This window comes from Equus quagga, chromosome 1 (genome assembly GCF_021613505.1).
Source record: "Equus quagga isolate Etosha38 chromosome 1, UCLA_HA_Equagga_1.0, whole genome shotgun sequence".
In the NCBI taxonomy this organism is placed as follows: Eukaryota; Metazoa; Chordata; class Mammalia; order Perissodactyla; family Equidae; genus Equus; species Equus quagga.
The window spans coordinates 171,555,995-171,583,401 of record NC_060267.1 but is presented as its reverse complement, the minus strand read 5'-3'; the positions used below and the strand labels follow the sequence as shown (position 1 = coordinate 171,583,401).

General features: G+C 45.1%; 2 protein-coding genes across 25 annotated transcripts in view; one reads left to right on the top strand and one right to left on the bottom strand.

Moving 5' to 3' along the window:
• The window catches only part of DZIP1L (DAZ interacting zinc finger protein 1 like), a 104,420-nt gene that overhangs the window by 60,983 nt on the left and 16,030 nt on the right, over positions 1 to 27,407 (top strand). For 16 of the 22 annotated variants that reach the window (XR_006889021.1, XR_006889017.1, XR_006889018.1 and 13 more), the window contains 2 exons: positions 10,311 to 10,467; positions 12,560 to 12,695. The gene's annotated coding sequence lies outside the window, so the exon portion shown is untranslated. The other 6 variants (XR_006889002.1, XR_006889011.1, XR_006889013.1 and 3 more) reach the window with 6 other exon arrangements.
• Positions 11,228 to 27,202, bottom strand: CLDN18 (claudin 18). 3 transcript variants are annotated; one of them, XM_046663886.1, is made up of 6 exons: positions 26,791 to 27,202; positions 17,554 to 17,718; positions 16,810 to 16,927; positions 14,405 to 14,515; positions 13,313 to 13,448; positions 11,228 to 12,924 (listed from the first exon to the last, which is right to left on the bottom strand). In XM_046663886.1, the coding sequence occupies exons 1-6, from the start codon at positions 27,008 to 27,010 to the stop codon at positions 12,910 to 12,912; spliced, it is 765 nt and encodes a 254-aa protein (XP_046519842.1). In that variant the 5' UTR covers positions 27,011 to 27,202; the 3' UTR covers positions 11,228 to 12,909. The 3 variants fall into 3 exon arrangements, with proteins under 3 accessions (XP_046519842.1, XP_046519847.1, XP_046519837.1); XM_046663891.1 differs by having other exon boundaries at positions 11,228 to 12,804; XM_046663881.1 differs by having other exon boundaries at positions 11,228 to 13,448; positions 26,791 to 27,197.

The window sequence follows — 27,407 nt, the reverse complement described above, 5'->3', positions numbered from 1 at the left end:
TAAATGAATACTAGTGAATATTGAAAGTATATTTTGTGCATGAAAAACAATTTGGAGAACAATAAGAGTCAAATCTTGTGTTCACGGAAAGGAGAGCTATCTTCCTTGTAGGAGAGAGAATGTTAAAGGGTTAGACATAAGTGGAGGAGGCCCATGTTCAGGCTCTTTTTGGTGTTTCCCTTCCATTGAAAGATGAATCAGGGCAGAGCAGGGGAAGTAGAGGGCAGCCAGCTGTGGGGTTTCACAGTAGAATCTTTACACTCCTTGTCTTCCCCACCCTGCTCTGCACACCACACTCCTCAGCAGCTGCTCTGAGGTTAAACTGTCCACTGCAGGGGCCACAAAAATTCCCTTGAGAGAGTCTGGCCTAGGGTCTACTGTTTTAGAAAGGCTTTTTCTCCCACATCCAGAAGGGAAATATGATTACAAGGAGAGAAGAGTTGAACTGTTTGCCATCAGTGATGACGACTAGTTGACTCTCTAATCCTTTTGTAAAACAGTTCGTAGGTGATTGAAAGCAGAATGAATTTAGTTTCATTTCTTTTTAAATCTTATCTCCCTACAACTTTTATACATATACACAAAATTCTGCCACTTTCATCCTAGTGTGGAGAAGTTATTTTAGCAGATATTTTCAATTAATCAGCTCAATGTGCTAGGCATAAATTACATTTTTTTGCTGTTATTCTGCCAAGAGTCCAGAAGTCTCCCATTCCTTAGCATGTTCTGGTTGAAACCAAAGACTATGCAATTGGCTTTGTTCTTACTGATACCTGTTTCATCCATAAACTCAGAACAAAGAAACCCACGTCACACAAAATATTCAATGTTAACACAGAGAAGGGGAGATAAAAACATAAGAACAGATGTCTAACAAACTGATAACTTGGTGACGAATATCAAATGAAAATAGATTTTTTTAAGCTGACACAACTTTTTAATACGAGACAAGACATGCAGAAAATGACCATTGATCAGTTCTTTGTCTTCTGTAGTAGCTTTACTTATTCTAGAGACCTATTAAGAGGTGCACTTGAGATATGGGAATTGAGAGGAAATTCTCATCCTGGAAGCTTCCACCTCTATAGCAATTGTGTGCCAAGTAACATTTTCAAAAATATTCCTTCAATTCAGTTTTCAAAGTTAATTTCCTGGTTTAGTATTGGGTTTAGAGACTGCCAAAATTTGCCTACTACTATTACTTATTTAATGCTATTGTGTTTCCTCTTTGAAGGAACACTGACAGCTGCCCAGAACTTCTGTGATGGTGGAAGTTTAGATGCAATGTACTGACTGCTTCAAAGTCTCAGGCTTTGAGCCTTGCATTCTATCTAGTGATATACAATGTCCTGCTTAATAAGGTCTGTTTCCAATGCCCTTTATTTCTTCCTGAAGATCCTAGTTTCTATCTGGTATCATTTCCCTTTGGTCTGAAGAATTTCCTTTAGCATTTTTTGTAGTAAAGATCCACTGGTAATGAATTCTCAGAGTTTCCTTTTATCTGAAAACTATATTTTGCCTTCATTCTTGAAGGATATTTGAGCTGAAAATAGAATTTTAGGTTGACAGTTTTTCCTGTCAGCACTTTGAAGATATCATACCACCCTCTTCTGGCCTCCATTGTTTCTTTTTGATACTGTCCTGAAGTCCCTGAAGTTTTGTTTTTGTTAAAACTTCTTTTTCTCTGTTCTTGGATAATTTCTATTGATCTTCAAGTTCACGAATGATTTCCTGTCATCTCCATTTTACTTATAAGTTCATACAACACATTTTTTATTTCAGATATTATATTTTCAGTTGTAGAATTTCTGTTTTAAAAAATAGTTTTCATTTCTCTGATGAGATTTCTTTATGAGTATATTTTCTTTTCATTCTTTCATATCTTTCCTTCATTATGAGTGTGTTTTCTTTTGTGTATTTGACCATAGTTACAATTGCTGCTTTAAAATCCTTGTCTTCTAATTCCAACATCTAAGTTATCTTGAAGTCAGTCTCCATAGATTTCTATTCTTTTCAACCTTTTCTATTAAAAATGAGTCATGTCATATGCATGTCAAATAATTTGAATTCTATCCTGAATGTTCTGAATGTTATATTCTAGAGACTCTGGATTCTGTTTTAGTCTTCCAAAGAGTATTGATTTTTTTGTTTGTTTGTTTGTTTGAGTAGACAATTAACTTGCTTGTGTTCATACCGCACTCTCTGTTTCTTGGGAACATCTCAAATCTCCCTTCAGTTTTTATCCTAAGCCAGCTGTTTGCAGTCAACACTGCACTTGTGTATTCAGAGACTTCCACAAAAGTTTATATACAAAACTTGGACCTTACCCCTTTGGGTATCCGTTTTCCAAGAGTCCCTCCTTGTTTTATGATGGCTATGGTTGCCCTGAGCTCTGTTCTCTGATTCTTCAGGCCATAAACACAGCAGGTTTTCTGATGGAGTGTTAGCTGCTCTGTGCTGCCTGACTTTGGCCTTCTCTTGGGCCAGAAGCCACAAAAATGGGAAACTCATCTTTGTCTTTCCTTCCTTTCAAGTGCCAACTAACCCTCCAGAATATGCCTGTCTTTGTTCACTCTCCAGTGGCTTCAGGTGGTTGTTTTTTGTACTTTTCACAGAGTTTGTTATCTGCAAGAGGGTTAATCTGGGAGGAGCTTTCTAAGCCATACTGGAAGCTGAGCTCCTCCGGACTGGTTTTGGTAATTTCTGTGCCATGCAAAAACTCTGATCCTAGAAAAACTTAGAGAAGCACAGACTGTAGACCACGAAGTCCCATACATAGCATGGAATGTGGGTTCACTTTTCTCACAGGTGATTCCTTTTCCATCTTTGGTCCACGATCAGTGGCACATTTCTGTTCAGTGTTTCTGGGCCAGCGAGGGCGGTATTTCTATTCCCCTTTTGCAATGAGTTAAGTTCAAATATCTACACCTGTGAGGTCTGAATCTTCCCAAAGGAAGTTAAAATATAAACCCCATGATGCATATCTAGTGGAAACCCTCTGTGGGCTCTTTGGCATCAACTCCTATGCATTACTCTGCCTTGGAGTTCTTTCTCCATTTCAAGCACTTGTGGTTGCCCTGCTCCAATTTGGCTAAAGATTAAAATTTTTTTTTGTTCAATTTTATCCAGCATTCCTATGTATTTGAACTGGCGGTGGGGTGTGAGGTTCCTGTGTCTGTTCAACTTGCTGCCTTCACTGACAGGCAACTGCTACAACTCTTGCTGATACAAGTATCAGTTTGCTTAGCTGCCTCTGTCTGGGGTTGGGGAGGTGCTCATTCAAGAGGAACCTCACCCCCCGAGTTACAGATTCCTCTGCCCCAAATCTTGGCGTAAGCTCCCAGGGCCTGAGACAAGGGGCGGTTGAGTAATGCCACCCTGTGTCTGATTTAAAGTCGTTCTGGACCAGATACGCTGACCTGGTGTTCCAGGACTCCCCTGGGGCACCTTGCCTGTCTCCTGCTTCAGAATGACTTTCTTCTCTCCAAGTTTAACCCCTCCCTTTTTAATTTGGAGACGGACTTTGTCCTCTCTTGTTGCTAAAGCTTTACCCTTTGTGCCGGGATCCAAGTGTCAGTCTGCAGTCTTTCTCCCAGATCTGCCCACAAGCAGATCTCCCTGATGGTGGCATATTCTGTTGTGTGAGAATTCCCCAGGCGGTATATAGGCTCCACCCAGCTCCAATTTTGCCCTGTCCTTCCCCATCCCTGTCCCTTCATTTCCCTCAAGGTCCTGTTTTCTTCTATATACAAACAAAAACTAGTGACGCATTTTTTTAGGTGCCCTTTTTGTGGGCACAGCCCTGGCAGTAATGAGAACCCAGCTGGTGCAAAGAACTTTCACAAATTCTGCAAGTGGAGGACTTTTTCTTTCCATATGGATTGACTTTTGCTTTTTTGGAAGTCAAAGCTTTATTTTTGTTCAGCTTCCTTCCACCAATTTCTGTGGTATTCCTTGCACATGGAAAGATGTGTATCTGGAGTATAATGGTGCCAAGTTTCTTTGCACATTTTCTGCACACTGTCCGTCTGCTGAAGGTTCCCTTAGCCACAGAACCAAAGCTTTTTCTAGAGTCAGGATGATTTCCTTTGGGCAGATTCCCAGGAATTGGACTACTTGGTCCCAGAGAATGAACCAGGTAGAGTCTTGGAGTATGTTGCCAAAGAGGCCATGAGGGTCATTGGGTTTTCTGTGCTCCGTCAGCTGTACCCCTTTGCAGATGGATAGGACTGGTCTGTCTGCACAAAAGCTCGTGGTGGGAGGGTCGGCCAGCCCTCAGGAGAAGACACAGTCACATGCATTCACTATTGACTTTCAAAATATCTCCACCCATGTTCTGACCCCACCCCTCAACATGTTTGTTTGCAGTTGGATAGTTTTGTTTCTCTCACTCTCTCTTAATTATGACTTAACTCCTAAAACTTGGGCAAACACTCCCAGTATCATAAGGGGCTGGCTGGCAGGACAGCCTGTGCCCCATTATGGTATTTTACTCACCTTTCAGCCAGGAGCCATCCTCCTTACCAGAGCCATTGCCATGGCAACCGTCCTCCTTTGGGCGATAAGTATGGGTGGCAAAGTCCACATGCTTAATATGTTTGATATTTTACCTTTCGAAAAATTCTTTGGGGAGATTCAAGTTGGCTCATTGAACAAAATAAATAAGCTTTTTATTGTCAACAAGGGCTAAGGGCAGCAGCTTTGATAACAGGGAAAGCCAGAACTGGTCAAAAACCTGAGACCAGAGTGAGCTGGTCACATCCGGCTCCACTTGAGACAAGAAAGGAATGGGAACACTCTCAGTGGCTGTGGAAGCTGGCTCAGACCCCAGACAGCGTTGGGGAGCTCCAGCCTGAGAATAGCGCTGAGATGAAAGGAGCCTCAGCCCAAACCCAATCTCAGGGACATTTGGCTGCCACTGCTGGAGGGGTCAGGGGTTTCCCCTGCAAACAGTGTCCTCTGAGGGCCCTGGCCCTTTCCTGCCCTTTTGGGTGGCATCACACCACAGTTCTCTTTAGCCTGGAAGCCCTTAAAAGTGCACACATGTCACACAGCATACTGAGAGCTTTGTAGAGGCTGAATGTGTCAGCTCAGACAGGGACCAGCTAGCCTGATAGCCTCCCCCAAACCTGCCATCTGCCTGCCCACCATTTACAATACATTTGCTTTTGCTTGACATTTTTTTTTTACCTTAAGAATTAAAGATTGAAGTTTTACAGTATATTCTTTTAAGTAATATGCTTCTTGGCTTCATACTTTAAGGATATTTCCTCCCTCCCTCCTTCCCTTCCTTCCTTCCTTTGCATGTATGTATGTATTCTGCCTGTTTACTGGGATTCACTGTGGTGTAGTGGAAAGAGTGAGGTGTGGAACCAGCCGCACCCTGAGTGGGATCCACACTTTCCTCTTAGTTGTGTAGCCATGACATAGGGTGACCAGCTGTCCTAGTTTGCAGGGGGCTGAGAGGTTTCCTGGGATGCAGGACTTTCAATGCTAACTCCAGGACAGTCCTGGACAAACCGGGACAGTTGATTACCTTACTTGGGCAAGACATTTAGCCTCTCTGAGCCTTGGTTTCTTTATCTGTGAAACGGGCCTAATCATACTTGTCTCATGGGTTATTTCAAGGATTGGGGCTATTGTGCTAAAAGGGACTGAAGCTGTGTCTCAGATCTACCTGATGATTTTGGTAGTAATATTAATATTAATAATTATCTATTTTGTTTAAGTCTCAAAGTGATCTTTCACCATCATTCATTTTGGCCATCAATGCTTTTCTCTTAATTTCTAACATCTGTTCAGGAAGGAGGGGTTGATTTTGTTCTCTTCGTTCTTATGTAAGCCTGGGTTTCTAAAACTATGCTTTGCCCAATTAAAAAAAAGCTACTGAATTTTGCCTGACTCCTAACATCTCTGAATAGAGTCTAAGGGTAATACACCAACTGAGATTGAGATTATCTTTTAGAAACTCTGAGAAACCCGCTGAGGCCCCTAAAGTCTTCCTCTTTTGATATAAGACACACAGATCTTACTAAGCCCCTTCTTTACCAGATGAAGGTCTGAGGGGTTCCGGGTGTTGAATGTTTGGGAGCTGAGGGTCTGCTCTGGATCCTTCCCTACACAGGAGTGGAGGCCCAGGCCACCTGCCCACTTTAGACCACCCGCCCCAGAGCAAGCCCGTCCTCACTCTTTTGGGTTGGCCCTTCTGTCCAGAAAAAGGGTTGGAAACTGGGGAGGCACCTGGGGTAGGAGTGAGGAGATGAAGTCTGGGTGACTGTGGAGAGGGGGTAAGAGGTTAAACCTGGGTGTGCACTCCAGTCCTTGTTCTGGGTCCACCTGCCATGGCTGAGCAAGGCCCTGAGCATGTCCTTGTCCACGATGAGGGTGTGGGCCTCTGCTCTCCCATCTTCAGAGGTGAGTAGGGGTGATGAAATGGAGAAATGAATGCCAAAGAGTCACCAAAAGGAAGACAAACGATAACAACACAGTGTGAGGGCAGTTTCTGGGCTCACGACCATTTTATTTTATTGGTTTAGAATAAACAGAGAGCTCAGCTCAGCCAGGGCTTACCAGCTTCCTTCTTCCAAGCTGCCTGAGATGGCCAGGTGTCCAGGTAACAGGCTGCACCTGCCCTTGGGGACTTCCTGTCTGGATGTTGTTACTATTTTTTAGTTGTGGTGAAAAACACATAGCATCATATTCAGCATAGTAACCACTTTTCAGTGCATAGGTAAGTGATATTAAGTAGATTCACGTTGTTGGGCTGTGTCTGGATGCTATTTTCTATTTTTTGATTCTTCATCAGTTTTTAGTTTTATTTTTTCTCTGGATATAAAATGAAAATATTCTCATTGAAGAAAATTTAGGAAGTATGGAAAAGTATACATAAAGAAAAAGTATCATTATGTCTCCAACCAGAAGCAACCACTTTAAAAATATTTTGGAATGTATTTCTTTCCGGGGCATTTTTCAATGTACTATTTAAAAGGATTAATATCTAAAAATATCTGAATAATTTAATGGCTGTATATTAGTTTACTTATGTATAAACTATGATTGATTTAAATCTTCCTTTAGTTGGATTTTAGATTGATCCAGTTTGACTATTTTAAACAATTGAGATATCTGACAAGAGATTTTCACATATTGAGGTATACGGGGTAGCTATTCTGGTCCAAAACTGATTCGACTTGAACTAAAGAAGCCTGACTTCCGGCCTTCACACACACACTGTATGTCTGCTTTAGCGATTAAAGTAAAGAATTCATGCTTTGGAGAAAAGAATGCAGACTTCCCCGCCTGCGACGCCAGTATGGGTAACGCCCACCAGTATCGGTAAACGTGCTATCAGTACTCCTAAAGATAAGTTCCCTTTCCCAGACATCAGGGTCATGTTGACCTGCTGATTTTCAACTGCCTATATCCTTGAAACTTTGATGAATATGTATCCCGGGCATGTTTGATGTGTGTTCTTTGTTCTAAAAAGGTATAAAACTGTCCTGAAAACCATGCTTCTCTGGAATGCTTTCTTCCTTTGTGGAGACTGCCTGCCCGGGTTATGATCCTCAGCTTGGCTCCAGTAAAACCACCCTCTCTCTCCTATCTAGAGAGCGATTATTGGTAATTTGCATCAACATTTCTTTGGCATAAATATTTATGATTATTTCCTTAGGGGAAGTTCAAAACAGGGAAATTGCTGGATGAAAGGACAAATATTTTTAGCCTTCTCTTATATTAGATATAACATTATCTTTACTTTCCCCCCAAAATATAAGTTAAAGATAGGGCAAAATATGATATTTTCTATGGAAGGGACTTGTGTTCCTTTTCTCCAAGCAAGACCCAAATCTCCCCGGAAGGTTCTCTGAGGAAGAAGTCTCTGGGTTCTTTCAGCAACTGTCTATAGAAGGGGTGGCTGAGAGATTTCATCTTACTTGGTCATTAGGTAGTAGCTGCATTTAGTCTTGAGTATTGTGGTGGTGTGCAGACTAAAACCCATCACTGTGAGACCCTTTTGTTTTCACGTCAGAATTAAACACTTTTGTTCCAGAATGGGATTTGCATACAGCTGAAGCATTTTAGTGACATTTTGTCTCCACAGCGTAGTATCTTGTGTGGGGGACTGGAATTGGCCACCCTAAGGTATGTCTCTTTGGCATGAGGATTATTTTGGGCTGGTTACTTTTAAACACTGCAGACATGAGAGAAACTCTGAAAAGTAGAAGTTACCCTATGTAAGAGACATTTACATTTGTAAAGGAAATCTCCATCTGTAAAGGTGTCTCCCTCTCTGTACCAGGAAGAAGGGGGGATGACCTTATCTTTAAAAACTCCTACCAATGCGGAAGGTGAGGGCTCAAATCTGCATAACTACCTTAGTCTTGTTTACTGTGCTTTTCTGGTAATCTCCCATAACTGACTCCCCCACCCCCAACATCTTCCTTTGCTTTTAGCTGAAGATGATATTTAAGAAGAGAACCGTCACCATTTTGGTGAGCTGCTCAGTTTTTCTGAGTCTCTCCCATGCATACATGTCACAAAGCTTTGTTTAATTTTCTTCTGTTATTCTGTCTCATGTCAATTTAATTTGTAGTCCAGCCAGAAGGACCTAGACTGGGTAGAGGAAATGTCTTCCTCCCCTACACTTGCACTTAATAATAAACCAAAAGGAAACTCTGTTTATCCTCAACTCCTAATACCTCTCCTGCTCCTTTATTATTAATTTGGGCTGTTAGGAAGAGAATAATCTCTTTCTTTCTAACTGTGGATTGGGAGATGTGAAAAATAAGCCTAGCTTCAGGTGGAGGAATGGAATAGTTCAAAAGCAGGTCTGAGGCATCTGCAAATGCTTAAGAATTGAAAAATCAAAGAAATTATGGTCCCTGCTGAGGACCTAGAAATATAACTGGGTGTTTGAGTGTGCATGAGTATCTGTGAGAGTGCATTTGTGTGTGTATGAGAGTGTGTGTGTGGTGGGGGGGTGTGGTCCTGGCAAGTGTCTGGGAGCTTTGGGCCACTCACACTAGTCACAGGTTGGAGGTCAGTGGGTGAGACCAGGATTGCTGGAGGATTAGAGATCCAGTACGTAAAGCTCTAAAAGCAGTACTGATGATCACAAGGACTCAAGAAACAAAATAAGGAAAACACATTGGTAAATTATTATAATTGATCCTTCGAGTGGAGTCTGGAGCAGAAGTTCAGGTTTCTGATTCCAAGTGCAGTGCTCTCCCCAGTGGAGTGAATCAACTCTGAGATGCCAGGCACTCTGGCAAAAATTGTGGCCACTGCAGTAGTTGACCCTGGGCAATGTCCTGTGGAGGCAGGATGGGGCTGAATATCACCCAAGAAAAAGGTAAAAGAATTGGGCATCCTACGGAGACGTTGATTAAACCCCTTTCTTTTGGACCTCAAGATGGCTGACAGTGAAACACTCAGTGGCTAGCTCCTCGGGACTCCCCAGGGATTTTTATGGGTTATGGTGGTGAGTCGTCTTTTGAGCATGTACATTATGACTTGATTCCTCCATTTCTGTCTTTGCACAGGGGTCTTCAAAATGCCCCTAACCTTAGGAAATTTAAATTTGAATAGCTGAAAATTAAATAATTGAAAACAGTTTTCTACTAACCAGTTTTACAATCCTACTCATTTAAAAGTGAATGTAAGGGGCCAGCCCAGTGGCGCAGTGGTTAAGTTTGCACGTTCTGCTTCTCTGCGGCCCAGGGTTCGCTGGTTCAGATCCTGGGTGCAGACATGGCACCGCTTGGCAAAAGCCATGCTGTGGTAGGTGCCCCACGTATAAAAAGTAGAGGAAGATGGGCATAGATGTTAGCTCAGGGCCAATCTTCCTCAGCGAAAAGAGGAGGAATGGCAGCAGATGTTAGCTCAGGGCTAATCTTCCTCAAAAAAGAAAAAAAATTGAATGTAAAGGTTTTACCATTTTTAGGTTTTAAATATCAGTTTTCTGTGAGAACCAGCGTAATCTCTCAGGTCCTTCCTCTCTGTACTATAAATACTACGCTGTTTGGTAACCAGTCAGAGAGGTTCTGAGGTTGTACCCCTGAAGCTTTTTTTGGAGTTCAGGTTTAACCAAAGGGGTAAAAAATTAGGCAAAGCAATGAGTTTTCCTTACTTCTAAGCTCTGGGTCCTTAGGATACAGTCTTTGTGGCATATGACAAATCTCCATGTTTGACTGTGGGACCCAGGCTTGGCCAAGCTAAATGCCACTGCTCTGGCTATAGCAAGAGGTTCAGGGATGGAGCCATGAATCAAATAATCCAAAGAGTTTTATCAGGATTTTTTTCTCTTACAGATATCAGGAAAGAGATGCCTCCTTTTGGCAAGATTCCCTAGCTGAAGGATGGCATATGCCTAGAAATATGAGCAGCCATCACTATCCTGTGGGGACAACTTGCCTGAGAAGCAAACCAACAGAGAGGAAAGCAAAACTGAGAAGAGGGCAGAAAAAGGTAGTCTTTATCATATCCCTTGATCCAGCTGTGCCTGAAGCCAATCTTAGCCTCAGATATCCTAGTTACATAAGCCAATGCTCTGTTTGTCTTAAAGTTGTGCAAGTTGCGTGTTTGCCATTTAAACAGGTCCTTTACTTGCATTATTCCATTATTCTGTTTTTTTTTCTGCCTTATCTCCCCAAATCCCCCCAGTACATAGTATTCCATTATTCTTAATGTCCCTATTCTATAGACAAGGAAACTGAGATTCAGAAAGTCTAAGTGCTTTGTTCAAGCTAATGTGGCTGGGAAGTGGTGTGGCCTGGATTTGAGGCTGGGCTGTTCTGACTATAGCTCATGTTGGTTCCACAGCTCAATGCAGCCTCAGTGAGTACAGCTAACTGAGCTGGCAAGCACAGCCTTTGACATGATCAAGAGGACAGCCATTGGCTCTCTTGCTTTACTAGCTCAGGGGCAGGCCAATGACGTCAGACACTTCAGGCTGGTACACGCACGGTCAGAGAGGCTACACTTGGTCCTTGGTCCCATGCTGCATGCCTGGCTGTGCTGGGAATCCCTTTTTATTCAGGCTTCCAATCTTGCAGAAACCACCACCTGGCCTGGATCAGACCTGGTTGGCCTCCAGGCAGCCAGGCTGCTGCTGAGCAGACACAGATCCTGCAAACAGAAACACCCCAGGAAGAGGCGCTCGGCTTTGAGGTGCTAAGCCTCCCACCTCCACTTCCCAAAGCTTAGGAGAAAAGAGCAGAAGCTGTTCCAATGTGAGATAACAGTATATTTAATATTTAAGTAACAAAACATGCAGGTTAATACTCAATGCATATACAATAAGTCAGAGCGACAAAAAAATTACAAAGCACGATCTAACTACATGAGGCTTTCAAACATTTAAGTGTTGGATAGAGAATGTGCGAATTCAAAACCCAGCTGAGCCACACCCCAGTGCCTCAGACCTGACCAGGGACTTTCTGTAGGTAGGAGTGAGAGCTCACCATGACCTTCAACTCAAATCCTGATGCCCTAGACTGCTCAGCTTCCTCTCCCCCGATCCCCAGTTCCTTTGCTTGAATTGATTTATCTGTCTGTCCTTTACCCAGTGCCAGACAATGAGTCCCCTGGGTCCTCTATCTGATTTGGCCTGAAACCATTGCTGTCTAGTGAGAAGGGTCTCTGAGTTTACTGTTTTGGCTCCTTTCCCGATTCCTCTGTTTAATGGGCCATGATCTGGTCTTCCCCCAGACATGGTCCATTCAGCCTGAAGACTCCTGTGGATATTCAGCCATCTCCGGGAGACCACTTTCACGCGCACTATTGGTGTGAGGACTTTTTTTTCCCAAGTAATAACCAAAGGGTCAGATTCCCCCGGTGCGAATGCTGCTGCCTGATTAGGTAGTTTTGAGAGACTGCGCTGACCTCCCTTTCCTGGGGGGCCTACCCTGGCTCTGGTGCCAGGATGGAAATCTGGTGGCCCGGAAGAAGGAGTTGAGGGCTTCTCCAGCAGTGATGTAAAGACGGGGAGGGTGTGTGCTGCAGAGAGCTTTTCGTTCTTGAACGTCCAACTGTCCAACCACTCTAGTGAATTCAGTGATGGGAGCAGCTCTCAGAGGAACAAAGCTGACCACAGTGCCAAGTAAGTGCGACTGTCAAGTGACAGTGGCCTGTAGTCGTGCAAGTGTGGATATGTGTCTCTTGGAAACATAACATTACATTCAGGCTCATCACTTTTTTCTTTTTTGAAAGAACTGGTTTCAACTCACTTCCTAGGATCTGCTGTGTTCCATTATCTGGTTTTCAAAGGGTTACACTGACTCTATCATGTATGATCAGAGTCCTGGAGACCTCAAAGGGAGAGGATTAGGATCAGTCAGCATTTCATGAAATTCGGACTTAAGTGTGACTTTACAAAGTACAATAGAGGCAACGTCAAAGCAATTATTTTGTCATTTTCTTCTATCTACGTGCAGGGGTGAGGCTAATTCACAGAGCCAGTGTATCATTTCACTAATACACTAGTTATTCTAACTATATTTAGAATACCAAATATATTTAGATTACAAAAAAAAAAGAAATCCTTTTCTCATTCCTCCAGGGACGCTTTCCGGCTGGTGACAGAAAGAAGATCTGCAGTGGAGAGCCCTGGAGATGCTGGGAGAGTCTTGTTGGAATTAGCAGATGCCAGCAGAAGCAGAAAGGCATGGTTTCCACAAACTGAAATCACTTTGGTCAGGTAACGTTCAAAATCACAGTGTGAGAAAACTCAGATAATGAGCTGGAGACGTTACTAAGATCTTTCCCCATCACCTCTTCTCCAGTCAGTGTTTATTAGTAGCCAAACTGGGGAAAGGGAGGCAAAAATTAGATAGCAGAAAATGATGTCTTTTGACTGACTCTCTTTTTCCTTTTAGAATTGTTCTGGGAGACGAGTTGGGAAATAGATCATCAATGGGCAATTGGCTAGAAGAAAGAGAGAGAGTCTGTCTAAATCATCCATATGTCTGATAGGAATTCAAACCACATTCTATCATCAGATTGGGGAGGTTATATTAAAAAAAAAAAGGAAATAGAGGGCTGGAAAATATGAGCTACGGCCTCTAATTCATATCCGATAACTCAGCTGTTTCGTGATGGAACATTTAGAGACGGAGATGTGTGGCCAAGACCATCTGGCCTCACCAGGTGAAATCAAGGCTTTGCTAACTTCCAATTGTGAGGCAAAAGTGATCAGGAATCAAGATAAAATGTCCTTGTTTTGGGGTGAGCTCTAATGGGGGGGGTTTCTTCTGCCTGCGCGAGGTGTCTCCGAGGGCTACACGTAGTCGTACTTGGAAGGATGAGATTGTACCTCGTCCTCTGTGCGGGCTCCTCCATCGTATATCTTCTTGTTTTTGGTGTTGGACCCAAAGCCAGTGCTGGCCTTGAAGCCTCCAGGCTTGTAGGCAACATTGTGGCCTGAGGCATGATAAGACACGGTTTTGTAGCTGAAAAGAGAGAAACATTCCATGACCATAGATGTATTCGGTAGGAGGACGAACCACCCCATTTTCCCTGGAATGTCTCAGTTTTAGCACTGAAAGTCCAGTGTCCCAGGAAAGCCCTGGTCCTGGGCAAACTGAGGCAGTTGCTTACCCCAGGCTTTGAGACACTGGTTTTTCTGGAGCAGAATTTCTTGCTTTCTATTAAAGCTGGTAGTTGGTGACTGGTGAGCTCCCTCTGGTAATCAGCTAAAATGAAGCTGAACCAGAAATACTGTCCAGGGGAACATGGTAATGCCAAAGAATCATAGAATTTGTGAGCTGGAAGTTACCAACGGCAGCCCATCTGCTCTAATCTGCTCAGTTCATGGAGGAGCTAACAGTGGCCCAGAGCTGGCAAACGACTTGCTGGAGGTCACAGGGCTAGTTAGCAGTAGGACCAGACTGGGATGCAGGGCTCCCAGCTCCAGGTCCATTCCTGGAGTTAAGCAGGGTTTCTCAGCAGCCATACATGCTATTGACGTTTTGGAGCGGATGCTTCTTTGTTGTGGGGCCCTGTCCTGTGTATTGTAGGAGACTTAGCAGCATCCTGGCCTCCATCCGCTAGATGCCAGTATCACCCACCTCCCCACCCCAAAGTGGTAACAATCAAGAGTTTTCAGATGTTGCCAAACATCCCCTGGGGGACAAAATGCTCGAGCTGAGAACCATTGAGTGAGGAGGACACTGGAGTCAGAGGGAACCTAGAGGGATGGGTTTTTTCCCTTCAAATAGGATCATTCCTAAATCTGCTCAGGCTGAAATATTCCCCTTCTGTTCTTTAGGTTCCCCATAGAAGAGAAGGTTCCTGAACCTTTAGTCATAAAGTTCTTCCATATCCCTGGGCTGTCATTCTGGCTGCAAATTACACATTAGGATGGACTCGCATCAAACGTCTGATTGGTCGGGGAGAGGAGACTCACTTGGTTTCCTCGGGCGCCAGGCCCCGGCAGGCGATGCACATCATCACGCCTCCAATGAGCGTGAGGCCTCCAGCGACCCAGCCCACAAACAGAGCCGAACCGAAGGTGTACCTGAGCGGGGAGACGGTGGCTGTGAATGTGGGTGACTCAACTCCCCAGGTTCCCCACACGGCACCTGGCCATGCCCATCCTTTCTGGATTCCACATCTATCCCCACCCACGCCCCCGAAACATACACTCCTTTGGGTCACAGCCAACGTTCTCAGGTGCCCTGGAGGATGGACTTGGGACTGAAGCTAATCAGCGAAACAGCAGGAGATTCTTGGGCCCCTAGCATCACTCAGGCAGAGAACTACCTGTAAGTGTCTAATCCCAGAGAAACACCTCAGGAAACCCCCTCCTCCCTACTGGCAAAGGGGAGTGTCTCGAAGGTTTGGCAAGAAAAGTTCGAGAGATATGGACTATCTCCAGTTATTATTTCTGAAGGAGTTTTGGTCCCTTGAGTTCTTACTTTGGGCCAAGAAGCTTTCGTCTTATCTAACTCAAGGAACCCCGGCAACCATCCACTCAGGAAGGAGTGAAAGTTTGGAGTCAAGACAACTCAGAGGTGTAATTCATGCCCCATAGCTCCTCAGGATCAGGCGGAGTGCAAGACTTAATCTGAAAGCATGCCCTCCCCTGTCCTGCTTGCCCCCCTCCCCATCCAGTCTCCCCTTCTCTAGTAAATCACTTACACACGGAGCCTCAGGATCTGTTTCTGAGTAACCCAACCTCTGGCACTTCTAATTTTTAAAAGTTGATGATTAATTCAGGTTATAAAATGAAAGGCTAACACAAAACACCTCACAAGCCGTGTATCGTGTGAAGGCAGGAGGTTTGTGCTCTGGTCCAGGGCTTAGACTCTGCCAATGTTTCACTCAATGCAGCAATGGCAGAGGAGGGGATCCTGGGACCGAATGGGGAACCAGAACCAAAGCCCCATCAATTGGCTGCCAAGATCTTTCTTGGTAGCTATGCTGTCTTGTGTGAATCCTGGGTAGAACAGATGAGAAGACAGAAAGAAGGGGGGAAACCACAGCCCATCCGTGGATAAAGATGTTCTGGAGGCCTTTCAGAATCCTGTAATTTCAGTCTCAGGACTGAAGTTGCCTGCCCCAGGGACAGGGGCAGGTTCCAGGGAGATGGCAGGAGAGAGTGACGACAGGCATTAGTGCTGGGTGCCAGGTGGGTGGGTGACTCTGCTGGTCAGGAGCAGTGACACTAGATACCCAGATACTTTGGACAAGGTGGGCTTTTCTATGTAGGATGACAACCATCCTGATTTGTCTGTGACAGAGGAGTTTCCCAGGATGTGGGACTTTCAATGCTAAAGCTGGGAAAGTCCCAGGAAAACCAGGACGAGTTGGTCAGGGTACTTCTAAGTTGCCCTTGTAAGCAAGAGACCATGGGAAGGCCATGGAGAAGGATGAGGGCAGCTTGTGGGGATCACTTCCTTCCCATTCTTGAAACAAAGCAGGAACAAGGATGGGGATTAGAGTTCCAGGGAGCCAGAGAGTAATGGATTTATATATCCTCACACCCTGCCTGTATCCCATGATGGTGTGGCTGGAGAAATACCAAGTGGATCCATTCCGCAGATAACGAGTCACTAAGGTATAATATTTACATTGTTGTCCCAGAACAAGATCTTTCTCCTTCAGGAATTTGCTGCTGCTTCTGGCTATGAAATATGTTCCTTTGAAGTGGCTAAATGAATACGGGTGTGGAATTCCTCTTCTATTTTTTAAAAGTTCTACCCTTCTTCAGACACCAAATTATAGTGGGGTTTTATCTCCCTCTCCTCGACTGTAACCTCCATGAGAATAGGGACCTTGTCTTTATCCCCAGCACTCGGGACAGTTCCTGGCCCACAGCAGGTGCTCAATAACTTTGTAAAATGAATGAATTAATGAATGAGAGAAAAAAGCAGCTGTACAAGGAAGAAACATTACTTTCCTCACCTAAACTACATCTTGCTCATTTCTATTCCAGCTTTTACCTGTCCCTAGCCAGGTTCCTGTCATGGACTGGAGATGCGGGTTGATACTCATTTACATGCCTGGGTTAACAGTGCCTGTTTCATTGCCACCACAATGGGGCCTGTGTAAGAGTGTTAGATGAATACTGTGAACTGTCGCTGTATTTCAATGCAAATGTCAGATCAGCCCCAAGTCATATCACTGAGGATATTTCACTGAAATGAAGTTTATGAATTTACAGATCATTGTTGATTTATGATATGGCATGGTTGCCTCTGATAAATTTTTGCTATTTCAGGCACTGACAATCACATTAGGCATATGTGTTTAATCGGATTTTTACAACAATATTCCCCATGGAGCACGGAGACTAGATTAGGAGGTTACCTGGTCTGAACAGTCTGCACCATCCCACCCATGCCGGTGTACATGTTAGCTGTAGACATCCAGAAGTTAGTAACCAGCATGTTGGCAAACACAGACACTCCAGCGATTGCACAAATACCTGTGGGCAAAGAATAAGAAAGCTCCAGAGTCAGTTTTAAAGAGATCACCATGTTTCTGAGGCAGCGTGTGCATAAATGAGTGTAGAGGAGCAGGCTGCAGAATATCCTGTTCCCATAACAGAGTGGTCAATCCAAGCACCGATTATTGAAGTCCCACTATGTGCTAGATGTTATATTAGGTGCTTAGACTCTCTTCTCTCCCTAATTGTGGAAGGATTTACACGTGCACAGAAAGAGATTTTTCTACGCATTTTGGGACGGGGGTTAATAGTACAAATATTTTGGGCCTGGCCCTTTGACTATGTTAAGAGCTCTTCCCTTAAAATCATTTTCTAGAGTCTTACCAAAATAATGCCTTTGGGGATTGAGTCACATGACTACCCTAGGGTTGAGAGTCTCTTATAACGGGGTGGGGTTGGCAGCTAAGAGGAGCTTTAGCACTCGTGACAATTCCGTAGAGTGTAATGGGGTCTTAGTCTCAGATTTTGAATCCCAGTGTGTAAAGCTCTGATCCATGTTCAGATCACACTCAGTAGAGAGAACAGTGTTTCCTCTGCCAGAAAGATTTTGCTTTGACATTCCCAGCAGCATATTTGAGAGGGGGAACCCCAGGCTCCTTGTTCACCTGAGATGATGAACATGATCCCAGACGTCAGTGTCATGTTGGCCTTGGCAGAGTCCTCCATGTTGCCAATGCGGATGCACTTCAGGGCAAAGATGGACACCAGGAGGCCAATGGCACCCAGGACAATGCCCACGACCATCAGGGCTCGCACTGCCTGCAGCATGGCTGCAAGACAAGGGGCAAGAGACAAGCAGACAAATAAGACCACTTGAACAAAGCTCTGTTAATAAAACAATGCAACCACAACCAACTAGCACCAAACTGCTGAGAAATAGCAACTCCATAAACTGTGAACCTTGTCGTTGTCAGGGGATGTGGAATTGTGGGAAATGCAAAACTATTGCTTACAATCATCTAATTGATGAAGGACACGCATGTGAATGTAGAATGAGACAATTAGGGACTGCTGGAGCTGGGAGGGCCAATGGAATTTAACTATTTTATTTCCGCATTTTAAAGCTTGATAATCTGGGGCTCAGGAAGGGGAAATGGCCTGATTAAGGTGACATTAAAAATTACCGATAGAACTTGGAGTAAAACTATCTTGCTTTGACTTCTAACCCAAACGTCTTTCTTCTCTGGTCTTTCCATATAGGCTCAGTGCTTCATATAGTTGGGTCTGCTTTAGGAAAACGCAGTGTTCATTTATAGCATATAATAAAGCAAGGTCACTAGGTGATATACCAAGGGCATTGTATTTTTGCCTCTTTCCAAAGGGACAACTAAGGGCTTGGTGAGCTGTGATTTGGGGTGTATATAAAAGACTACTATATCAATCTCAGACCTTTCAACCCAACCCAACCACAGTTTATTAGCCATTCCCTTTCCAGGAATCAATGGGAGCTCTTGGTCTTGCTGGACTCTCCTGCAGTGACCTCCCCTCCAGATATATCCAAAGTGGCTTCTAGTGCTTCCTTAAAGTGCAGTGACTCATCTCAACAGTTCTTTACTGAGCCCCATGACTAGGCATGGGATTGACAGTAATTAACAGGTCAGATGTGGTCTCTGCCCTCATGGAGCTTTTCCAAGGAGGGGAAAGACAGTTATTAAACATGTCCATTACAAGCATAATGAATTTTACAAAAGGAAGACAAATGAATCTTTGGTCTCTTTCAGAGGGAAAGGCCCCAGTGTGGGTAGTTCTGATAAAGCAGAACTGAAGAACTGTGTGATACAAGGCAGAGAGCTCCGTCCTACCCTAGTTGTCATGGCCAATTGCTACTTTTGATTGAAAGCTATTAGGGGCTTTTAATTAAACAATTTTCATTAAAAAGTTAATCCACATTAAAAAACTCCTGCAATGTAGGTAATATTACTTCCATTTTATAATTGAAGAAATTGAGACTCAGAGGTTAAGTTACCTAAGGACACATATGAAGGGAAAAGCAGAGCTGGGGGTCAAACTCAGAACTGTCTCAAAATGGTTACTTTCCCAACACAGTATGTTGCTTTCAGGTACCTTATCCTGGAAAAACCGGCAGAGTCTGGCTGCCGTCACGGTACAGGGACCTGTAAGCTCCTAATAGGATGTATCCTCCAAACTTGGAGGCTTGGCCATAAATGTCATCCTCTGAAATGGATGCTAAGAATGCATAAAGGGATATTCTCCAAAAATCATCTCAGGGAATACTCTGTCCCAGGAGACTATTTATAAATGTGACTCTCAAGACAGGGGAGCCCTGGGAGGGAATTCTCTCCAATCTCTTTGGGAAGATTTCCATCTCAAATATGGCCAATATCAGTGGAACTGCCAGCTTATTTACTCTAAGGTGTGTATCGCAAAGCAATTTGTCATGACGGAAGAATTGGTGATCAATAAAACATACTGAAAAAGGAGAGGTAGACCATGCAGAATTCATTAAAGAGGCTTCTGCAGCATCTGAGGAATGGGGCCTGGCACCTTTCTCATCGGGTATCTCCCTGTGCAGAGATGACGGTATCCAGCTACTCCATCTACACCAGCGATCTCCATTCACTTGATTCTGATTCTCTTCTCCCTAAAGAAACTTCTGATTTTAACTTTGCTTCTCTGCTGGGAAGAGAATTCTACAAGCAGCCATCATCAGTCTTGGTCCTATTAGCAACTGTATTCCCAGGGTAAATGTATTGGTTTATGGTGTGGATCAATCCTCCAGGATCTGACCATTCATTCCTGGGAGAATTGATTAACACTGGCATCTTGGGCTTGCAGCTGAGTTCTGATGCGAGAGCAGTGGTGGCTCTAGTAAGGGAAAGAGAACTTATGAGGGCCTTGGAGTGGCCCTTGGATCCATTCCTTACATAGGAGGGCTCCAGTGTGTCACCTCTGTTCTCCAAAGCCTCGCCCAATGGCTTTGCAGGGGCCACAAGATGCCAGGAACAAACACACTGTTCATTCCCTCATTAACAAAAGCAAATATGTGTCATCTACTCGTGTACTCATTTACGCCTTTGTGTATTCATCCAGCGCACGTTATGTACTTTCATAGTCACACGTTAACATATTCATACACTCATCCAGGAATTCACTTATTCATTCATCAAGTATTTTTAAGCTCAAATTCTCTGAAAAACCCTTTGCCAGATGCTCTAGGAGGTATAGTTTCATGAGAAATAATCTCTGCGTTCAGGCACTTTACAACCTGGGAAGATTATATTTTTACTGGGAATCTTGAACCTCAAATTTCTTTTCACCTTGGGAGTGCCTTGGCTAAGGAATTATAGTAGAACCACTTTCTGATGGTCACTCGTGGTGTGGTTCCAGTTCTCTTTAACACACACAAACTACAAGCCTGTGGTTCAGGGCAGCTACAGAGAGGAGATTTGTGGGGCAGCCCCAGACTTCAGGATAGGTTTCTTTTTTAGCCACTCTGTCTCTTATTTGATATTCTGAGCAAGAGGCACAGGCTTATCAGCTGATAACACTGAGTCAATGGGCTCTATAGTCTGATTCCCTGCACCAAAGGTGTGACCACAGCATTCTTTCCAAAGAACAATGCAGAATTATCAGACCTGAAGGGTGGGCAGGCGTTAGGGCTGACAGAAGCAAACAGAAAAATGGCAGCTCAGTGTTCCCTGCCCGTTGCAAAATATCTTATTCCCCCAAAGGAGCAAAGGACTGACAGGCAAGGGGACTTCGGGTGTGGTTCCCAACCCTGGCTGTCTCTTAGCATCTCCTGGGGGGAACTTCAAAAGAAATATTAATGTTTTGGCCCCACCCCTTGAGATTTTCATTTAATTGCTCAATAACATAAAATTTCAAGGAATAATCTGGGAAAACAGCCCTCAAGGGGGCTCAGGAAGAGGTGCTCAGACTGGAGTTGAGAGGAGAGTTCCCAGTGGCTGACATCATTGAGCTGGCTGGGGGACAGGGGGTGGGGTAGGGGGTGCTGATAAGACAACAAGTCACCAGGGGCCAAAGGCCTGGACCTGGGGCCTTTGTTGGGGGGGGAGGGGGGAGGACCCATACCTTCAGGCACAGCTTGGCCTCAGATTGGAGGGTGGAAGGGCTAGTGGAGGAGTTCAAAGGAGGGGAGCCAGAGGAGGGAAGTCTGAGGCCAGGCCTCGGAGGAAAAGCCTTTTAGAACAAGGTGGAAGTGCCTAGATTCTCCAGAGATCCCAGGGAACCAATATGGAGGTCCTTTGTATCTACCGAAATCCTACAGAACAATGTGATACCAGGTGAATGTCATTAGGCAAGTCTTTTAATCTCACTGATGCTGCTTCCTCAACTCTGGAGTGGGATAGAGATATCTCTTACACGGAGACATTGTGAAGAACAGATGCTACTTAGCACCAGCATAGACTAAGGCAGGATCAGTAAATATCACTTTCTGCCCTTTCTCTAAAAAGAATGTACTTCTCTCTTACCCTACGTGGCTTTGGCTTGCACTAACTGTGTACAAACCTGAATCCTCTCACATGGTGATAAATTATGGTTGAGGATTTGAAAAAGTCATGCATGAGGGAGTGTAAAGGGCAAGAGGGGAAGAAGATCTTAAAGGAGGAGGTGGAGGAGAAAGGCCTGGACTAAGGTCAGGGGAAGATCAGGAAGGATGGGTTCAGGATCTGGCTGGCAATGAGCAGGGGAGCAGGCTGATGGGCAAGGCAGTGTAGATGGCTTCCATCCTCATTGCCTTTCCTTTTCACCACTAAGGGGGTGTCCAACTACATACCTCTGACTATGTGTGTCCCCACCAAGAAATGATGCCCCACCACTGACTAGTCCATGCTAGGGCATGATGCTTTGTGGGTGGCTATGCTTGCTATCAAAGCAACAACCTCCACAACCGCAAGCTGAGGGGGCATTTGAATCCTGGCTCTACATAGCTTTGATCATCGAGAAATCAGGGCAGCCAGCCGCATTTTATGCCTAAGACACAGGTTCTCTTAGGCTTTGTCAATGTGTTCTCAGTTCTCTGTGAGATTGCCTTCAGAGGTATAATAGTGTGTACACTTTTAGAAGTTTGTCCATATATTTAAAAAGGTATATTTGTGCTAAAACATGTCTCTTTGTTGAAGAAAGGGAAAGCAGCTTGACTGAAAACCAAGAGGCTCCCCCAGATCTCATTTCAACTTGATAACTACCTTACAACCACTCTACCTCCCAGGGTCAGTTTCTTTCACCAGACAGTGGGGAAAGACAAACTGGTTTCACAGGATCGTGAGCGCTAGACTTGATGTGAAACATTCAGCCAATAGTAAGAAGAAATAGACAGGGAAGCTCTTTAGAAAGGGCACTTAAGAGCAGTTTCATAGTTTTTTCCCTTATGGATTTTGCTTCAGATTTTGCGGGATTGTTCTCGGGGGTAAATGTTGTTTCGCTAAATTCCCCATTCCTGTGCGTGTGAACGTGATGGACAGCTGATGGGAAACTCCCTAGCTCTCCATGGCTGCTGTTTTTCACATCGAGGTAGAAAGGAGGAAATGTAGCCAGTTTTACGAAAAACATCAAGACCCTCAGTGCCTGCAATGGGACCGAGAACGAGTGAAGCGCTCGGAACACAGGCAGGACAGGAGATGGGAAGGAGAAAAACGGACCCTCAATGGTCTTCACTTTGTACATTCGGGTTCATAAAAGATGTTTGATTTTGGAGAAGAAAAAAACCAGGAAGATCAAATGTCCTAACCATTTGAGAGCTTTGGGTGGTGTAGACATGAAAGTAATGATTTAATGATGCCAAGAGTTAGATCATGTCAACGAGCCGCAGAGCACTTTCACACACATGCCTTATTGTGAAGCATTTCACAGCTGAGGAAATCGAGGCCAAGAGAGGTAGGTGGCCAAGCTATGCCCTTGATCCCTGCTGACCTGCCTCTAACCAGAGATCCCCGCCACCGCACCAAATGCAGTCCAAATATCTGCAAACACGTTAGAAGAAGCCTGACTTGACCACGATGTCATCATGCTGCCAGGGACGGGAGTTTGCCAGGTCTTCGCCTCCTCTCCATCCTGCTCATTGACTGCCCTTTGCTTTTCCCTCCCGCTGTCTCCAGGGAGGGGAATTGAGAATGACACAAGTCACCCACTCTTCAAACTTAGTACGCCTAATTGTGCATTGTTGATGATGTTGCTATAAATGGGCCAAGGTGCCCATACACTCTCAACTCTTATTGTGCTCAGACCCAGGCCAATCTCTTCAATTATAAACGTGGCCCCTTCCAGCCGGAATGTAGAAACAGGGCCTGAGCATGGGGCAGGGGAAAAGACACAGACCTGGAGGCCTTTCAGCCTTGTGTTCATGTGCTGTTTCTGCATCTTCCATCCATGTGAGCTTTGGCATCCATGGGAGCTTGCCCCCTCTCTCAGTCTCAGTTTCCGCTTTTGTAAAAATAAAGCTAATACGTATTACCCTGTATTGTTGTGAAGGTTAAACTGGACAGTCTATGTGCAGTCCAATAAATAGTAGCTGTTTTTATTTCTGTGCACTGTCCTTGGGGAACTCCATACTACATTGACTGTTTGGAATATAGTGAGAGGGAATCTTGAGCTATAAATTACACGGAGCTGGTGGTAAATGGGTAAATAGTCCCGCTACTACCATGGTATGCCTCAGTAATCTATCTGTAGGTTACATCATATAGCTAGTTGAATGGAATGAAATTATTCTACGGCCATAAGTTCCAACTAAATGTGATACATTTTTATCAGATGAATGAAAAGTTAAGTGAGATTTTGCAAGAAAAGAGCTTATACATAGGAAGAATTGAATAACTGGTAGTGATCATTAACTAAAGTATTATAATGGTATTGGCCTCATGTCTTTATAGCACTTTAAGGCTTACTTTTCTGTTGGAAGGTGGTACTCCCTTCCAGCAGAAAGGCTTGTAGGTCAAAATTAAATGCTCCATCATCTTGCATTTCTATCTCCAGGCATTTTACCCATCTCCTCTGCATCAGGTCTCTCTTCCCTAGACCCCTTGTCATGCTCAAGAAAATGCTTTCAGCAGCTGTTTCCGACGGCTGAATCCCCTCTAGGCCTCAGGTCCTGGCTGGTTAGTGTTCCTCCTTCCAGCTCCCTCAGGATCCCAAGTGTCCACAAGCCACGCTCTGGCTCCTCCATCTCCTTACGTTCCTGCCTTCAGTTTTTGAGCTTCTTTTTAGTCTCTTCCTCCTGGTAATTTTCCCGCCCAACCCTTACCTCAGTCGGCCAAATCTTAAGTCATGAAACAAATATTTGCATTTCGGGATGCCAATTTACATTGTAGTCCCTCTTGCTGCACGAGGACTGGCTATTCTTAAGTCCACGCTGTTCTCCATGGCCACAGATTGCCAATGATTGGAGGTATCCCCTTTTCTGCAAGCTCAGTCCCAAGAAATGTCTTTCCTGGCTTTTGGTGGACTCTTGTTCCCTCAATCTGGACAGGCAGGGCTGGGGTACACCTCTGTGATGGCTGCTGGGGGTGTTTTAGCTTTTCAGAATTGTGAGCAGTGTCATGAGGAGAGAATATGCTCAATCTATCAGAATGCTCTAGGTTTGGTACAGAGATTTGTGGGATCCTATTCAATTTGGGGATGTGAGGAGGCGTCAGGCAGGAGGTGGAATGTGAACTGGACCTCGCACACGGGAAGATTTGTGGAGATGGAGGTGGTAGAGGGGGCACAGAGGCAGTGGGGGCAATGGGTGTCCAGGACCAAGCCCAGAGTATAGTAAATGGACAGGGAGAAGCACAGGCTGAGGGCAGAGGAACAGTAAGACATAGGGCAGGGAAGGGAGGTGAGGGAGGTGGGAGGGCATGGGTGTCCGGCTGTCATGTCTGCACCTGATTAAGCTGGGAGTGGGGAACCATGGAAGGTGCTGGGTTTTGAAATATCTAGGGAGATGAGAACTGAGAACTGGAAGTGGGTGATTGGAAGATTCTGTCCAACCCTTTGCTACAGTCAAAGGAGTAAACGCTCTAAAGAGGTGAAGGACAGAAACCAGACTGAGAAAGGTTAAGAGTGAGAGGTGGTAGAAAAATTTAGTCCTTTAATTTGGTTGTTAGTGACCTAGGGAGAGATAGAGCTTGACAATGATCAGAATCTAGAGGTTTTCCAGGAAAAGAGGATACAGGCATAAGTGAGGAGGAGAGATGAACGAGGCAAGAAGGAGAGGGCTGATCAGCAGGGACGACCAGACAGCATGGTGTGGGGCCTGCAGAGCCCGGTGGAGAGGTCGGCCTTGGAGGAGACAGGGCGAGGGGGAGGGATCTTGTTCTGCAGAGAGTACATATGCCAGGGGGAAGCGGGGGGGGGGGGGGGTGGGGGGGTGGGGCGTGGAGGGGGGGGAGATTCCGAGATGGTTCCTGGAGGATGGGATCCCTTGGTAGAACCAGAAGGACAAGTGAGAGTGGCAGCAAAGAGGTCTGGCCATTTAGGAGGGTGGGAATATTTGGGAGCCCACGTGTGGAAAGACACAGACAAAACAGAGACTGATAACGTGTGATGGAGCCCTGGGAAGGGGTTATTGAGCATGAAGTTATGGATGTCATGCCTAAATTTTGAATATAAGGTCAATCTTTTTTCCTCCTTTGGTAGTTCCTTCCTTCCTTTGATAGGTAAAATTGGGTGCAGCTAGCAAGTCAACAATCCACGGTCTTGCATTTCCTCCCTTCCGACCTCTGCTCTCCCCCGACAGCATAATCCCTCCTCCGTGGCTTCCTTCCCTCAGGCCAGGGTCTGCCTCCCTTGCTCCCCTAAGCAGGTCCTTCTCTAGAGTCCACGATCCTGTTGGTCCTGAAAAATGAATGGCTTCCAAAAATGGAGTAAATACCCCAATTCTTCTACTCTGTCACTATCTTCTATTTCTTTCTGAAAATGAATTATTTGAATTGTTTTTCACGATTCAGTTTCAAGGGCTTCACAGGCTCTTAACAGTTTTGTGAAATTTATTTCCATCTACCTGTTTACAAGGCGTTTGTTTCAGAGAGGCAAAACCCAACGCTCTCTTCCTTTCCTCACCAAACTCACATCTTGGCCACTCCCTGGAGCCACTAATTAGCGTGATCATTTATTTTCTTTTTACTTAAAAAAAAAAATACAAGTAAAGCACCCATAATATCCAGAATGCAAAATTCCTCTGATGCATATTTGAAATAGTTATCTGTATTAAAAGCAGAGGTTTAACTTATTCCATCTTCAGGGCTGAAAGGATATCACATTTATAATTATATTTATATTCTGAAATTACTGTAATTCCGTAATTCTATTCTGACATACATTGTGAGTGCATACCAGAACTTCTCAACACAAATGCAGAAAAAGAATATTTCTAATTTAATGGCAATATATATTTTTGGTACCTATAGAGACTCCAATTGTCCAAAGAGAAATGAAATTAAATTGAAAATGACATGAAATTAGCTCTCGAAAAACTTTTTCAGCGACAAGAAAATATTCCCCATCCTGCTTCTCTCTTCTCATGGATGTGCAAGCAGGAGCAAGGCCCAGGCACATACATGCACACAGTTAATTTTCTTCTTGAGGAACATTTTTCTAGTCTATTCTAGTAGCATGACCCCACAACAGGCCCATTCTTTCAAGACCTGCGTCCTTACTGCCCATTCCTTTGACTTAAAACGGAATTCTCCGATTTTGTCCTGTTCAGCTATGGCTGTCTTTGACACGGGGCCAACTTCTCAGATTCACACCTTTAGTCGGAGCCGACGCTGCACGGGTCCCATCCAGCCCCCCCTGCCGTGGGGTCCCTCGGCCCCAGCGAGAGCAGCAGCCCCTGGCCCCGCTCCCGGCGGGTGGGCCCGGGGGTGGCCCGCGCCTACCTGGCAGGCCCAGGATGGTGAAGTAGGGCCGGCACTCGGTGAACCCCGAGCTCTGCCTCACACAGCTCTGCCACAGCCCTTCGTACTGGAACACGGAGGTGACAGGGTTGTCGTACAGGTCCTGGGTGCTCCACGTGTCCATCCCCGTGGCAGCGATGCAGCCCGCCAGGCCCAGCACGGACAGGAGGAAGCCCACCACTTGGCAGGTGGTGGTGGACATGGCCTTGGCCTGGGCCTGCGGCCGCCGCCTCCCCCGAGAAGGTGCGGGCCCACCGCGCGGCGCCCTGGAGGGAGCTGCTCTCACCCACGCTCTCCCTCCGTTCTCCGTGTTTGCTCACAGTGTTTTCCTTAGATAGTTCAGTTTCACTCTTGGTTCAAGGGCGTAATTTTTTCATTTGTTAGGGAACCGGCCCCAAGAGGCACTTGTCCTGCTGAGCGGCGCAGGCCCAGCTGGTTCGTGCCAGCCTCCGGCATCCCGGCATCCTGGCTGGGCTCCGAGCATCCCGAGCACGCCGCTGGCTGGGGCGAGTTGACGGCCAGCGCAATGAGAACCCCACCGGCCCTTCCTCAGACCCTGCTGTCACGGAAGCCACTTGGCGGAACTTATGCGTAATAAA